This window comes from Cervus canadensis, chromosome 33 (genome assembly GCF_019320065.1).
Source record: "Cervus canadensis isolate Bull #8, Minnesota chromosome 33, ASM1932006v1, whole genome shotgun sequence".
NCBI lineage: Eukaryota > Metazoa > Chordata > Mammalia > Artiodactyla > Cervidae > Cervus > Cervus canadensis.
The window spans coordinates 23945664-23963126 of NC_057418.1; the positions used below are offsets into that span (position 1 = coordinate 23945664).

The 17463-nt window shown below is 39.4% G+C and overlaps 1 protein-coding gene across 4 annotated transcripts in view; it reads left to right on the plus strand.

Moving 5' to 3' along the window:
* The window catches only part of ESR1 (estrogen receptor 1), a 272302-nt gene that overhangs the window by 71549 nt on the left and 183290 nt on the right, over window positions 1-17463 (plus strand). For 3 of the 4 annotated variants that reach the window (XM_043457166.1, XM_043457167.1, XM_043457169.1), the window contains one exon: window positions 4114-4230. The exons of the other annotated variant lie outside the window; for it this stretch is intronic. In XM_043457166.1, the coding sequence (XP_043313101.1) occupies window positions 4114-4230 (117 nt within the window). The remainder of the gene's footprint in view (window positions 1-4113; window positions 4231-17463) is intronic. 4 annotated transcript variants of the gene reach the window in all.

The window sequence follows — 17463 nt, forward strand, 5'->3', positions numbered from 1 at the left end:
GCCTCATCTCCTCCCCATTTCCTATTTTTTTTTTTCATTTTTTAAAATTAATTAACTTTTTTCAATTGGAGGCTAATTACTTTACAATATCGTGGTGGTTTTTGCCATACATTGACATGAATCAGTCACGGGTGTACATGTGTCCCCCATCCCAAACCCCCCTCCCAGCCCCCTCCCCATTCCATTCCTCTGAGTTGTCCCCAGTGCCCTGTTTCAGGCATCGGACTTAGACTTCCTATTATTCAAACCCTGCATTAGCCCAAAGGCTTTGTTTTTCTTTTTTTGTAGCCAAGACAATAATGAGATTATTTCTCCAAACCTTCACCTGCAGCTCACATCATGGATCTGTCCTCTTGCACTTCATATTCTGTACAAGAGGAACTTTTGGGCTGATTTGGTCATAGGTACACAGAGTTCTTCAGTCTCTTCGGCAGACACTGTATGTTTCATCAATACAGTTGTTGTGAGTATTAAATGAACTTGATTTCCGTAAGATTTTTCTCTTGCATATTTTCACAGGATCAAATAATAACCCTTAAACAGAAGTTTCTTCTTAAAGAAACTTAAATCAGTTGCTTTAAGAACACATCTTGACCAAATTATACTCATTAGGGAACAAAAATTTTTGTTTTTCTTTTTTCTGATGTAAGTTGAAGACTGACAAATAGTGGTTAATGGCGTTTGGTTAAGAAAAATTTGTTTTAAATGTATAGATCAAAGACATACTTATTAATTATTTCTTGTTGCCAATTTGTCAATTCTAAATTTTAATGTAGTTTAGGCAGGAGAAAACCCAGCTTTGTCACAAAAGGTTGGCATTACAACTGTGATTCTATTGTGCCTCTATTTTAATTCTTGTTAAGGGATGAATTTGATTGTACAAACCCAGAATGTTTTGTCTATTAAACATGTTAGTTCAAGAACTTCATTTGGTTTTGTAAAGATACATATCTATGATGCCTGGCCAATCCAAACATAAGATTTAACCAAGTGACTTCTAACCCAATTCAGTTCTCCCATCTTCTGGCTTGCAAAACATCTGGCTTTTGGGAGAGAAACTGAATCAAAGTAATTTTTTTATTCAAATGAGTGTTGACTGTTTTCTTCTGAGGCTAAATATAAACTTATTTTTAAGAGTTAAAATAAGTCAACATGTCCTGCACAAACATCATAGGAGATGAAACACTAAGAGTTTCTTTGACGTGTCAGAAGAATATACCTTTTACTTAGAGTTTACATCTGCCCAGGTAAATTTTATTTCTAGATCTATTATCTCTTCAATTTGTCTCTGTTAATAGGGAAGATTCTAAACATAATAACTATGCTTGGGTGTTTGAGACAGTGTGTGGTCTTTTACTGAAGTTACAAAATTTCAACTCTGTTGACTAGTTTGTTGTTTCATATTATGCAATAGAGGAAGATGCACATGTTAATTTAATCTGAAGCTTGTTTATACAATGGCTTTTATAATGTATATCTGAAGATAGAGAATCAAGTTTTATGAGACCAGTATTTCTTGTCAATTCCCCACCGCACCCTACTTTAATTGGACTGACCCTTAAATTAAATAAAGAACAAAGAGGTCTGCAGTTTCACTACATGTTCTGGCTTGCCCTTAGTAAATGAGAAAATAGAAACTTAGAGAATCTGAATTAGAAGGTCACATATACACTTACCTTTTTTGTGAATGGAACACATTTAAAAACTGTACATATCATCTATTTAGTCTCAATTCTGGTTGTTTTCCAAAGAGGTATAAGAATTTAGACTTATATAAAAGGGCTTCTTTATATAACTATGCTAATGATACTTTTTGATTTGTGAAATTTAATATTCTGCACATTATCAACAGACTTCTTCTGATGGGTAGAGGAATGGAGATGACTTCCAAATCTTAGAGCAGAAACTTCATGTGGCAGTTTAAGTCTGTGAGTCATCTGCATTTAGTGGCGATGAAAGCCGTAGATGTGGGGCAGAATTTTCTGGTGGGAGAATTCAGGGTCACAGGAAGAGAAAAGGGCTGGATGTTGAGCCCCAGGCATCTCTGGATTATTGTTGGATGGAGGGAGGCAAATCTCCAAACTCTGGGAAGCCCCAGCCTGGGAGGTAAAGAGAGCGCTGGGAGCATTTTGTGTTACAAAAGCCGAGGGGAAAGCATATTTCAAGGGGAAGGAGGAACTGTCAGACTCTTCTGATGGGTCAAGCATGAAGTGGGTTGAAAGTGGCTGTTGAACTCAGCCACTGAAGTCATGGATGGTTTCTAGGAAGCTATGTTTGTGGAGCAACAAAAGTGGAAAGCAGATGGATGTGATTGAGGCAGGCAGGAGAAAAAGGAGGAAGAAGACCTCTGGTGTAGACATCTGTGAGGAGCTGAGCTGAGAAGGAGGGGCAGGATAGAAGTTGGCGAGTGTTGTGGGTTCAGGGGGAACATTTCTGTGGGACAGACCTGCCTGATGTGATAAAAGCCAGTGAGAAAGAAGCCTTTGAGTGAGAGAGATTCAGTAAACAAGAGAAAAAAAAGAGGATTTAGAGTGAAATAACAGCAGCAGCAACAACTAAATATTCATTCAGTGTTTGCCAGACCCAGGGCACCAGGCTAAAAATTAACTGGGACATGTGTTCTCATAGTATGTGTCTTACATTATAATGTATATGATGTTATATAGTGGGTGCCATTGTGTTTTCTAGGTTAGAGTGGGGAAGTGTGATTTAGGGATATTAACTAACCTGTTCAGTGTCCTTCAGTTAGTAAGTGATGGACAAATTTATTAATTTAAAGGATGAACTTGGCCACTGCCCCAGTCTACCATCCCTGACTTAAATTTAGGTGTTCTGTGCTGCATTTGGAGAGCTGCTTAGTTCAGTTCAGTTCAGTTCAGTCGCTCAGTCGTGTCTGACTCTTTGTGACCCCATGAACTGCAGCACACCAGGCCTCCCTGTCCATCACCAACTTGCGGAGTTCACCCAAACCCATGTCCATTGAGTTGGTGATGCCATCCAACCATCTCATCCTCTGTTGTCCCCTTCTCCTCCTGCCCTCAATCTTTCCCAGCATCAGGGTCTTTTCAAATGAGTCAGCTCTTTGCATCAAGTGGCCAAAGTATTGGAGTTTCAGCTTCAAAATCAGTCCTTCCAATGAACACCCAGGACTGATCTCCTTTAAGATGGACTGGATGGATCTCCTTGCAGTCCAAGGGACTCTCAACAGTCTTCTCCAACACCACAGTTCCAAAGCGTCAATTCTTCTGCACTCAGCTTTCTTTACAGTCCAACTCTCACATCCATACATGACCACTGGAAAAACCATAGCCTTGCCTAGATGGACCTTTGTTGGCAAAGTTATGTCTCTGCTTTTTAATATACTGTCTAGGTTGGTGATAACTTTCCTTCCAAGGAGTAAGCGTCTTTTAATTTCATGGCTGCAATTGCCATCTGAAGTGATTTTGGAGCCCAGAAAAATAAAGTCAGCCACTGTTTCCACTGTTTCCCCATCTATTTGCCATGAAGTGATGGGACCAGATGCCATGATCTTAGTTTTCTGAATGTTGAGTTTTAAGCTAACTTTTCCACTCTCCTCTTTCCCTTTCATCAAGAGGCTCTTTAGTTCTTCACTTTCTGCCATAAGGGTGGTGTTATCTGCATATCTGAGGTAGAGCTGCTTAAAGAATCTTTAAATTATATTTTAAGAAAGAGCGTTTTGAAACTCTCTGTCTGAAAGTTCTAACGACTTTATTGGGACAACAATTTTGATGGGTGGCCTGAGTAAAAAAAATCAACCAACCAAACAAAACGTTATCTACTAAGAAAGCTTAACTTTGTGAATATATATAAAACATTATGCCCCCAAATATAGGCTATGTGAACCAAAGTGAATTTTCACAAAGAACTCTCAAAGCAAGTGGGAAAGGCAGAAATTCAGTCTCGGAGAGGTGGTTTTTTTTTTTTTTTTTTTTAACCCTTCAAAAAGCAATGGGTTGAGGGTAGCAACATGGGAAAGTCAAGTAAGTGATGATGGAAAACCTCCTCTAGACAGCTTCCCTGTAGATTCCCTATAGATTCAGACCAGCTAAATTTCCTGAAATAATACTAATTCTGTCCTCTTACTTTTCATAGGACATAATGACTACATGTGTCCGGCCACCAACCAGTGCACAATTGATAAAAATAGGAGGAAGAGCTGTCAGGCCTGCCGGCTACGAAAGTGCTATGAAGTGGGCATGATGAAAGGGGGTAGGTACCTTGGACCCAGGGCACCCACCTTCCCACCTGCCACGATGTCCTTGTCCATCACCCACTGCTGGCTGTTTCCATTCTGGTAACTGTGGGAGTGGAGTGATTTCTCTTCTAATTAATTTTTTTCCTATTCTTATTTTTCTTTGCAATGAAAGTATTTTATAACACATGTTCTTAAAAAAATAAGAAATTTGAGCATGCCATTTTGTGTTTCATATTTTTAATGTAAATAATGATGTTTAAAATCAAAGATGTGTGGGAGGTGGTGGTGGAAGGAAAGGAAAACTGCTTAATGAGTTGTTCTAGAAATATTTTTCAGTTACTGTTTTATATTGCTAATGTAGATCATGATATCTGGGAAGCAACTTTCACTTCGTTGAGACTTGTCTATGTAAAAGCCAAAGAGCTAATTTATAATCTTTCAATCCCTTCATATTCCTTAGGAAATTTGAATTTCAATTGACAGGCAGCTTTCTTCTGTAGAAGTTGAGTTAGCCAGCTGCTCCCATGATCTCAGTGTCTAGCGTGGTGCTGGGGACAATGCAGTGATTTCCAAGCACAAACCATCACGAGGTAGCTGGGACTTGTGCTTGTGTCTCTATGTGTATGTATGGCTTTCTGTCTCCTCATGTATCCAGTCTTCCAGGTTTCCTATACAGGAATCCAGTGTCTTGTTCTGGGGGTATTAGGTGCCCCATAAATATGGTTGCCTCATTGATCTCCTTGTATTCTTTGGAATCTGCTTTTGAAGAGCACTTTTAGTCTTGAATAGCCTTCAAAATACTGGGAGAGAACAAAGAGGAAATGTGTAAATAAAGGAATGGGCGCATCCAGTGTTTTAGGATAATATAAGGCTTCCCAGGTGGCACTAGTGGTAAAGAACCCACCTGCCAATACAGGAGATGTAAGAGACACAGGTTTGATCCCTGGTTCGGGAAGATCCCCTGAAGGAGGAAATGGCAACCCACTCCAGTATTCTTGCCTAGAGAATCCCATGGACAGAGGAGCCTGGCGGGCTATAGTCCACGGGGTGGCAAAGAGTCGGACATGACTGAGCGACTTTGCACAGCATGCACAAAGAGAGACAGACCTCTGACGGTGCTGCCTGCTGAGCATAATGGGGAAAGCTTTCTGGAGAGGAGGCCTGAGATCAGTTAAGGAGAGCAAAGTTGCCATGACAAAGATTAGTGATTGTGCAGACAGAGGACAGCTAACCTTTAACTCATTAATACTTGAACAAAGTGGGAGGCAGCGGAGAAACCAGCAATCATGCTTGATGATTATATAATTGAGCTTATAGGCAAAGATCCCTTAGTTAGAGGTCATTAATAAACCTACTAGGTTGAGATTTTTGAATATAACCTTTGGAATAAATTCTCTTGATGAACAGATGAAATGTTGAATTTACACATTGTGTGAGCTGTGACTATATGTCTTGAGAGTCTGAAAAAGCAACTTTAATTCAAAGGGTAATTAATTCCAGGAATTTAGCAGTCACATTCAGAAAATGACACTTTGAGTCATAAAGGGATTAAATATTTAAGGAATTCCTCTTTCTTTGTACTGTTGGAGAATTAGTCAGGCTTAATTAAACTCACAAAAAGCTTCTTAAGGTGACTTAATAAGTGACAGGAATATAACAGCTACATGTAAAAAGTTTAATTTGAAAGAGTGAGTCCAAGTTTAATATTCTTCTTTGGCAATTATAGGTAGATTAAGCCCAGCCTCTTAAATTCTCTCTAAAAGCCGGAATAATCAACTTGTAAATAGGTCCAAGACATTTTTTTTTCCTTTGAGGGTACCCATACATTGACCCCACTTCATAGAAACAATTCTGTTTTTCCTAATTAACATCCAGATACAGTCTGGCTGCATAAATATAAATTATGCATACCCATTTTTAATCTAACAAAAAATCTGACATGCGAAGACATAATAAAAATCTCCCCACTGTTTTCAAATGGGACTTTGGATAATTACTGCACATAGCCAATCTAAGTGCATATGCATATTCTTGTACATGTATATTTATGGCTGCAAAATATATATGTGTTAGTCTGCTACTGTATCAGTTTTCTGATCCTGCTATAACAAAATCTATAGACTGGGTGGCTTAAACGTAGAAATTGATATCTCATGGCTCTGAAGACTGGAAGTCCAAGATCAAGCTGTTAGCAGGTTTGGTTTCACCCTAGACCTTTCCCCTTAGTTGAAGATGGTCCCCTTCTCTCTCTGCCCTCACATGGCCTTTTTCTCTCTGTGTGTGTATCCCTGGTGTGTGTGTATGTGTGTGTGTTTTCTCTTCTTTTAGGGACACCAGTCATGTTGGATTAGGACCCCATCCTTAGGGCCTCATTTAATCTTCATTACATTTTTAAAGAGCCTATATCCAAATTTAGTACTGTTTTGAAGTACTAGGGTTAAGGCTTCAATTTGATTTTTTTGAGGAGACACAATTCAGTCCATAACAATTTCCCATAAGATTCCTTAGCATTTGTTAGTAGCCGTCTACATAAAATGAAAACATGTGTCTTTCTGGCAGTTTATAGATGTGTATAAGTTTTATGGCAAGCTTTAAAATTATAAAACCATAGACTGTGAGAACATCTCATTTTAATTATGTGTATAGTGTTTGCCATAAAGCAATGTAATTTATATTACTTTTAAATTATGGGCTAGCACACATAACCTTATAACATCTTGTGTAACCCCCAAATCCCACCCAATAAAGACTTAATTTACAGCTGGAAGTACAGTTACAACCAACTATAAAATCAGAAACTACTTGTAAAGAACAGCTGTGACTAAGTAAATCTTTACAATGTTTTCCTACTGGTTTCACAAGAATCCAGTTTCTGAACCACGCTAGAGACCAATTATAATATTGAATCTCTACATATGAAATAAAATGTTTCATTTCAGATAAAAGAGAGAGAACCACAAACTTATCCCTTACTTTTAGAGCAAGGCTTAATATGTTTATTATTTTTTAGAGATCCAAAAGAGTGCATGGTTTATCTACACAAAGAAATTATTTGAATCTCTTATGATACCTGCTGTACCCTGAAAATCCCAACATCATTGTTAGATTTGGTCCTGAGGCAAAATGGTTTGGTAGGATGCAGGATTTAAGAGGTGCTTTAAGGGATGCTCTTGCGCATCATAGTACCAGTGCTGGTTTACTCTGCCTAGCTTGCATTTTCCTTTTCCTCTGTCTCCCTCCTCTTCAACCTTAAGTGGCAGATTAAACATCTGTTCTTTAGGGAGAGGCTGTCTGTTGCATTGGGCTTCCCTTGTGGCTCAGCTGGTAAAGAATCCACCTGCAATGCGGGAGACCTGGATTCGATCCCTGGGTTGAGAAAATCCCCTGGAGTAGGGAAAGGCTACCCACTCCAGTGTTCTGGCCTAGAGAATTCCATGGACTCTATAGTCTATGGGGTCACAAAGAGTTGGACACGACTGAGCGACTTTCACTTTCTTTTTTTCCCCTGTTGCCTCACTCTACATTAGCCCCTTGTATTCTCCCTTTCACAGCAGACAACTCTTGCCTGAATTCTTGTTACTGTTATTGTTCGTTGTTCAACATCCGTTCATGACCTCCACAGTGGTGAGGGCTGCTCTCTCTGTCCTGTTTACTGATCTAGCACTAAACAAGTCACAAAGTGAGTGTTCAAGAATTTTCTTCCCCATAAATTAATGGCATAGTTCATTTAAATAGTTATTAGTTTAGGACTGTTTAGGGGTGAGCTACTACAGAGACTGCAAACATGAATAAACACCCAGTCCCTTGCATCAGTACCCTCACTATACAAAGAGGACGTTTGCTCATCAAGTGGCAAATAAAAGTCCCTAAGGCAAGTTAAGACCAGGATGGAAGATAGAGATGAGAATGGAAGACCATCGTTCAGTGGAAGCTCAGAGCTTTGGCCAGTCACTACTGGGTTTAGTTCAACCCAGAGTGTTACTCAGACCATCTGACTTTCAAAGTATATGTTATTATACAAGAACTTGGCATTTCTATCTTGGTTTGATGAAAGGGGAAAACTTCAGAGATGGAATTCTTGGTCCAAATACTGGCTTTTCCTCAGACTTGCTGAGCAATCCTGTTAACATTTTTATTGAGTTTCATTATCCTCAGATGTAAAATAAAAATAAACAATTTGTACTTAACAAGTTTCTTGTAAAGATCACAATTCCTGTGAAGTACTTATTAAAGTACCACACAAGTGTTAGTTAGTGGTTACAGGCAGCCCTTGGAGATATTTCAGGGTTGGTTCCAGACCGCTACGATGAGGTAAATATCACAATAAAGCGAGTCACAGAAAAAAAATTTTTTTGGTTTCCAGTGCATGTAAAAGATATAGTCTACACTACACTCTACTCTATTAAGTGTATAATAGTATTTTGTCTAAAATAATGTACATACCTAGTTAAGAAATGTTTGTTGTTATTTGGTTACTAAGTTGCTTCTGACTCTTCGACAACCCCGTGGACTGTAGCCCACCAGACTTCTTCCTCCTTGCGATTTCCCAGGCAGGATTACTAGAGTGGTTGCCATTTCCTTGTCCAGGGGATCTTCCTGACCAAGATGTTTACTCCATGTCTCCTGCATTGCAAGTGGATTCTTTACCACTGAAGCCCAATTAAGAAATACATTAGTGCTAAAAAAAAAAAAAAAAAGCTAGCCATCCTCTCAGCCTTTCAGTTCAGTTCAGTTCAGTTGCTCAGTCTTGACTGACGCTTTGAGACCCCATGGATTGCAGCACACCAGGCTTCGCTGTCCATCACAACTCCTGGATCTTACTCAAACTCATGTCCATCAAGTCCATCATCCTCTGTTGCTCTGTCATTCCCTTCTCCTGCCTTCAGTCTTTCCCAGCTCAGGGTCTTTTCCAATGAGTCATTTCTTCGCATCAGGTGGCCAAAGTATTGGAGGTTCGGTTTCAGCATCAGTCCTTCCAATGAATATTCAGGACTGATTTCCTTTACGATTGACTGGTTTGATCTGGCAGTCCAAGGGACTCTCAGGAGTCTTCTCCAACACCACAGTTCAGAAGCATCAGTTCTTCAGTGCTCAACTTTCTTTATGGTCCAACTCTCACATCCATATATGACTACTGGAAAAATTGTAGCTTTGACTAGATGGACCTTTGTTGGCAAAGTAATGTCTCTGTTTTTTAATGTTTTCTATGTTGGTCATAGCTTTTCTTCCAAGGAGCAACCATCTTTTAATTTCATGGCTGCATTAACCATCTGCAGTGATTTTGGAGCACCCCCCCCGCCACTGTTTCCATTGTCTCCCCATCTATTTGCCATGAAGTGATGGGACCAGATACCATGATCTTAGTTTTCCAAATGTTGAGCTTTAAGCCAACTTTTTCACTCTCCTCTTTCACTTTCTTCCCCCGCCCACCACTGGTATTTTGCTTTGATTTGATTTTTTTAAATTTTTTAATTTGTTTTTTCATTTATTTTTATTAGTTGGAGGCTAATTACTTTACAATATTGTAGTGGTTTTTGTCATACATTGACATGAATCAGCCATGGATTTATATGTATTCCCCATCCCGATCCCCCCTCCCACCTCCCTCTCCACCCGATTCCTCTGGGTCTTCCCAGTGCACCAGGCCCGAGCACTTGTCTCATGCATCCAGCCTGGGCTGGTGATCTGTTTCACCCTAGATAATATACATGTTTCGATGCTGTTCTCTTGAAACATCCCACCCTCGCCTTCTCCCACAGAGTCCAAAAGTCTGTTCTGTACATCTGTGTCTCTTTTTCTGTTTTGCATATAGGGTTATCATTACCATCTTTCTAAATTCCATATATATGCGTTAGTATACTGTAATGTTCTTTATCTTTCTGGCTTACTTCACTCTGTATAATGGGCTCCAGTTTCATCCATCTCATTAGAACTGATTCAAATGAATTCTTTTTAATGGCTGAGTAATATTCCATGGTGTATATGTACCACAGCTTCCTTATCCATTCATCTGCTGATGGGCATCTAGGTTGCTTCCATGTCCTGGCTATTATAAACAGTGCTGCGATGAACATTGGGGTGCACATGTCTCTTTCAGATCTGGTTTCCTTGGTGTGTATGCCCAGAAGTGGGATTGCTGGGTCATATGGCAGTTCTATTTTCAGTTTTTTAAGAAATCTCCACACTGTTCTCCATAGCGGCTGTACTAGTTTGCATTCCCACCAACAGTGTAAGAGGGTTCCCTTTTCTCCACACCTTCTCCAGCATTTATTGCTTGTAGACTTTTGGATAGCAGCCATCCTGACTGGCATGTAATGGTACCTCATTGTGGTTTTGATTTGCATTTCTCTAATAATGAGTGATGTTGAGCATCTTTTTCATGTGTTTGTTAGCCATCTGTATGTCTTCTTTGGAGAAATGTCTGTTTAGTTCTTTGGCCCATTTTTTGATTGGGTCATTTATTTTTCTGGAGTTGAGCTGCAGGAGTTGCTTGTATATTTTTGAGATTAATCCTTTGTCTGTTGCTTCATTTGCTATTATTTTCTCCCAATCTGAGGGCTGTCTTTTCACCTCTTTCCCTTTCATCAAGAAGTTCTTTAGTTCCTCTTCACTTTCTGCCTTAAGGGTGGTGTCATCTGCATATTTGAGGTTATTGATATTTCTCCCAGCAATCTTGATTCTAGCTATTGCTTCATCCAGCCCAGCATTTCACATGATGTACTCTGCATGTAAGTTAAATAAGCAAAGTGACAAAATACAGCCTTGAAGAACTCCTTTCCTAATTTGGAACCAGTCTGTTGTTCCATGTGCAATTCTAACTGTTGCTTCTTGACCTGCATACAGATTTCTCAGGAGGCCAGTTGGTGGTCTGGTATTCCCATCTCTTTCAGAATTTTCCACAGGTTGCTGTGATCCACACAGTCAAAGGCTTTGGTGTAGTCAGTAAAGCAGAAGTAGATGTTTTTCTGAAATTCTCTTGCTTTTTTATTATCCAATTTGATCTGAGTCTTTAGCGAGTCATAAAAGTGACATTGAAAATCACTGATTACAGTTCACCATAACAAATATAATATTAAAGAAAAAGTTTGAAATATGAAAATTACCAAAAAGGAACCCAGAGACAGAAAGTGAGTAAATGCTGTTGAAAAAAATGGCACTAATAGACTTGCTTGTGTTACCACAAGTCTTTAACTTGTGAAAAATACAGTATCTTCAAAGTATAGCAAGATGAAGTATGCCTGTATATCTTCCATCCTAAAAATAATCCCTATCACAGATGTGTTTTTTTGGGGGGGTGGAGGGAAGGAGGAGAATGGCAATTTTATCACTAGCACTAGGTATAAATATCTAATTCTTTTGTAGAATGTTGAACCCTGGCTAAGCTACATCTGCTTTTTCTTTTGACTTTTTGGTGTCATATGCTGAGCATATCTTCACGAGTGGGATTTGTTTTTTTCATCATTTTATGATGCCATAGATTTACACAAACTGGCTAAAATTCCTCACATAGACTCAGAAGTGTGTTGGTGGAAAGGTTTTCATTTTTCAGATGAGGAAATTGGCATCAGAAATTAATTGATGTGCAAGACTCATGCACTGCCCATTCTGGTCGTATTTCCTTTTTACATATTAAGAAGAACTTTAAGATAAAGTAATAATTGTCACTACCATTTACTTTGATGACAATGTTGCAGTTTAATTTTGAGAAATACTCCCAAACAATAAATAAATTTAACTAACATTACAGTCTTAAAGTGAGGAAATAAGATACTAATAATATAGATGGAGAAATGTATGTTATGTGTCTCAAGTAACTGAGATGCCGAATGAAGAGCTGGAAAATAAAATGTTTCCTGTTTTTCTGAGCTTAATAATTATAGTCCTGAGTAATTATAATTAGTTTCATTGATAGGATTGGCTTCCAGTCCAGAAAATTAGGTTTCTTTTAATCCTACACTGGCTATTTTTCTTTACCAAAATAGTCAAGTGTTTATTAAAGTTAATAACAGAGAACCAAATCAATGAGTTAAAAATGTAAATGTGAATTTCTTGCTAGGGATAGTCCAACAATTCTTGGGAGAACTGTATCTGCATGTGAATCCAAGCTTTTTCAGAAGGTAGGGTTGAGAATTCATGTTTAGGAATTGATTTAAGAAAAATGTTAAGGGAAAGCGAATTGCTGTTGACCAAAGAGATTCTGGGTGTTTTAAGAAGCAACTTAGATATTTATGACATTAAACATATCTTTTACTAATTTATATTATGAATAATTAATTCATGCAAAACTTCTTCCTTATTATCCTTTTTCATTTTCAAACAAAGAAATATACTGAATCACATTCAGGACCTTAAAGATGAATAAATTCAGGTGAGTGAAACAATATAGCAGTCATCCCAGTGTTTCTATCCTTCAGCTCTTTTAATGTGGACTAAGCAACTTTCTTAAAAATTTGGCAGAATATGATGGGATCATCTCAGTTCAAAGACTATTGCCCTACTGATTAGTGATTTCTTCCATCAGAGTTACCAATGACTTTCAAGCTGTTATATCCAGCAGTCAATTCCTAGTCCTCCTCTTGATAGATTAGCAGCATTGGACACAGTAGATAATTCTCTCCTTCATGTGCTGATTTTACTTACCTTTCAGGACAATGTATTTTCTACCCCCTTCTACCCGATTTGTCTCTTGCTCTAGATCTTTGGGTGTTTCTCATTTTCTTTCCCGACCTCTTAGTATTGGAGTGGCCCGGGATTCAGTCTAGGGAACTCTTCTATTCTCTGTTCTCACTCCACTTTGGTATTACCTAGTCCCATGGTTCTAAATACCATGTATATGCTGATGACTGCCCAGTTTATGGGCTTCCCAGGTGGTGCTAGTGGTAAAGAATCTGCCTGCCAATTCAGGAGACGCAAAAGACGTAAGTTAGATCCCTGGGTTGGGAAGATTCCCTGGAGGTGGGCATGGCCACGCACTCCAGTATTCTTGCCTGGAGAATCCCATGGAGAGAGGAGCCTGGTGGGTTACAGGCCACAGGTCGCAAAGAGTCAGGCACGACTGAAGTGACTTAGCATGCACATGTGTCCAGTTTATACCTTTAGCTTAGACTTTCCCCCAAGTTTATGACTTCTATATTACAATTTCTCATGTGTCTTCCTCACTTGAGTGTCTAATAAATATCTCAAATTCAATTTGTTCAAACCTGAATTTCTTGTCTTTATCCTCCAATATGCTTTATCTGTGATCCTTCTCATCTTAGCTGGTAACTTTATCTTTTGAATTGTTCAGACCTCAAAAATTGAATTATCCTTAACTCTTTTCTTTCTCCCATACCTCACATTCAGGAAGTTCTGGTGGCTCTGCCTTCAAATGTTTTTGGACTCTGACCACTTCTTACCACCCTACCACTTGTTGCCACTCTGGTCTGAAACAACATCTTTCTCCCACTTTATTGCTGAAGTCCTACTTGCTTTTTTCCTTGCTTCCCTGTAATCTTTTTTTCCCTATAAAGATATGTTAAAAATAGAAAATAATCAAAGAAGTGAAGTGAAGTCGCTCAGTCGTGTCTGACTCTTTGCAACCCCATGGACTGTAGCCTACCTGGCTCCTCTGTCCATGGGATTCTCCAGACAAGAATACTGGAGTGGGTTGCCATTTCCTTCTCCAGCAGATCTTCCTGACCCAGGGATCGAACCTGGGTCTCCTGCATTGTAGGCAGATGCTTGTACCGTCTGAGCCACCAGGGCAATCAAATAACCAAAGCACTTCTCAAAACCTTGCATTGCTTCCTGGTTCACTCAGCTGATGTCATTACGGTGGCCAGAAGACCCTGTCTCCTCCCTCTTCTTACTTCTTTCATCTCTTTTCCTATTACTCTCTATCCTGCTTCCTTTACTCCGACCATGTGAAGATTCTTAAATGCCAGGTACACTTCTGTCTTGAAGCATTTACTCTAGCTTTTCCTTCTCCCTGGAATGCCATTCCCCTGAATGTTTGTGTACCTAACTGTGTAACCTCTCTCAAATTCTGCTGCATTATCAATTTATCAGTGAGGTTTATCCTGACCATTGTATTGATAGTTTGCTTCACCCATGCATCCTGCAGTTCTCTCAGTTTCCCTATGTCCCCATCCTGCATCTCCACCTTTTAATACATCACATAATTAATTTCAAATGATTTATTATTTGATATCTGTCTCCCTAAAACATAAGCTCCAGATGGAAGCTTACAAATAAATAAAACATGCTTGTTTGTTCACTGATGACGTTTCAAGCACTTAGGTCAGTGCCTGCATCTAATAGACAATCAAGAAATAGTTGTAGCATACACAACTTAATAGAGTGAATGAGTACAACCGAAAGTGCATTGTTAAGTGTTGAGCTGTGAATAGGTTGAGTGTCAAGAGTCCTGTTTTTCTAATTAAGACTATCTGCTTGGAAATTAAAACCTGTATAGGAGTTAGCTTTTACTGCATAGCAGAACCTCACCTCAACACCTCAGTGGCAGGACAACAAGAAGCATCTCTTACTCACATGTCAAGGAGATGGCCTAGAGGCTGGCATTGGCTGGGCTCCCTCCAAGGTCTGGAGGTCAGCTGGCTGTTTTGGCTGGAGCTCCTGGGATGACTCAGTTTTGCTTCACATGTCTCCCATTCTCCAGCAGGCTTGTCCGGGCATGTTCTCATGGTAATGGCTGAGGCGTGGACAAGAACAAGCCCCAGACTGCAAGCCCATTCCAAATTTTGCTTGCACTATCCGTTGATGTCCAGGGACCCAAGCCAGCCAAATGGCTGGGTCTCAGGCTTTGTGAGAGGGGCCTTCAGAGTTGTGTGGCAAAGGCTACAAAGTTGGAACCATTTTTGTAATCTATCACAACCAGAAATATGAACTTTTCAGATTTTGGACTCAAGAATAGAGAATCATGAACTCTTACACTTGGAAGGGACCTATGGTTCATTTATTCTTCTTCCATTCTCAGTGTAGGAACCCCCATCTAGCACTGCTGGCAGCTCTGTTGGGGTGCTGAGTGCAGATGTGAATTTTGTGTTCACACCTCATACACATGATGAGTGGACACAATTGGGAAAAAAAAAAAACAGGAGTAGATATGAGCCAGTAATTCTGGAAAAATAGGGGTTTGTTTTAGATATGCCATATTTCACTAATTCATTTAGATATAGGTTTGGACTTCCCTAGTAGCTCAGATGGTAAAGAATCTGCCTGCAATGTAGGAGACTTGGGTTCACTCCCTGGGCCAGCAAGATCCCCTGGAAAAGGAAATGGCAACCCACTCCAGTGTTCTTCTCTGGAAAATTCCATGAACAGAGGAGCCTGGTGGGCTATCGTCCATGGGGTTGCAAAGAATCAGACAAGACTGAGCAACTAGCACTTTCAATTGGTTTTTAAAGGACAGAAGGAGGGATCTTCATTTACCTTTTCAAGGATAACCTTGTCTCACCTTGAATGAGACATAATTCAAAGACATGCTGACAGATATTTATCAAAATTCCAGAACTGTGTCTTTCTTATATATTCCTATAATTTGCTTTTGCAAAAACAAATCATTCTTGAGATGATGTAAGGACCCTTTCTGTGGATAGAACTTACAAAATGCAGAAATTCGGGGGCAGTAATTGTATGAATAAATTGCTATTTTTTAAGTTCTGTAAGCCTAAGACTTCATAAATGTTCATGTGTTTACTTTTTGTTTCAGTGATTGTGATTAGGATAATAAATGGTGTTTAGGGCTGAAAGAACTTAAAGATTACCTAGTCAACCTCTTTGTTTTTCAGCTCATTGTTCTTGTCCAAGTTCCACAGCTAGGTAGCTGCTCAGACTGGAAGCCAAGACTCCTGACACCTAGCTCAAGGCTCTTTTCATTCAGCACTGCCTCGCTGACCTAGAGGACTTATAGCATCATAAGAAACAGACACAGGCATGAGCAACATGCTAATATCACACAGACCAAAATTATGACTTAGGAAACCTTACTGTGGGCCCCAACCTGTTCTTCTTCAACAAAAATATTAACACATTTGGCTTAATTGCACAACAGAAGCACCAAAATAAATTTATATAGAAAGCGTGCTGGTTATTTTAAAAAGAATTACTTAATATTACTTCCTATTGCTTAATAAAATTTAAAAAGGACATTTTCTCCTTCAGGCCAAGGGTTTTCACTGTTTTGAGATAACAATGGCAATATTTGTTGAAAGCCCATCTGTTTCCTTTTTTTAAATATTTAGACTATTCTAGTATAAAAAATGGTAACTTTGCCAAGTAAAAAGGAGGGCTGGCTAAGGGTCCAGTCTGAACCTGGCTCTTTCAAGGACTCTTGGGCAGATCATTTAATTTTTCTGAACTCAGTTTTCACTTGTGAAAAATAGGAGCTTAGCACTGAGTGGTCTCTAGAGCATCTTTTGAATCTTAAATTTTATATTTTATGGAGAGTCAGAATCTAACGCTAAAGTTATGTATATAAGTGTCCCATTATGAAGAACATATTGGGAAGTAGCTATCATATCAATATTTATATTTCAATCTAAATTTTCAAAGTAGCTAGCAACTGGAAAAACCTGTTGGAATGGACAAAGCTATTCTCTTCATTGATTAGCATGAAAAGTGAATGTCTTCAGAGTGAAGAGTGTCACCAAAATGAGTTTGATGTTCATAGTGATAGGAGCAGATAGCTGTAACACCACTACATCAAACGGATTGAGAGTAAAGTTTGTTGATAGATAGGGCTTTGAGAAGATAACTAATTTCTTTTTTTGGTATTCAGTTCAGTTCAGTTCAGTCGCTCAGTCATGTCTGACTCTTTGTGACCCCATGGACCGCAGCACGCCAGGCCTCCCTGTCCATCACCAACTCTCAGAGTTTACCCAAACTCATGTCTATTGAGTCGGTGATGCCATCCAACCATCTCATCCTCTGTCATCCGCTTCTTCTCCTGCCCTCAATCTTTCCCAGCATCAGGGTCTTTTCAAATGAGTCAACTCTTCGCATCAGGTGGTCAAAGTATTGGGAGTTTCAGCGTCAACATCAGTCCTTCCAATGAGCACTCAGGACTGATCTCTAGAGATGTATTAATTGTAGGTGGGCTTCCCAGGTAACACTAGTCGTAAAGAATCTGCCTGCCAGTGCAGAGGTGGGTTCAATCCTTGGGGTGGGCAGATCCCCTGGAGAAGAGAATGGTAACTCACTCCAGTATTCTTGCTGAGAAATCCCATGGACAAAGGAGCCTGGTGGGC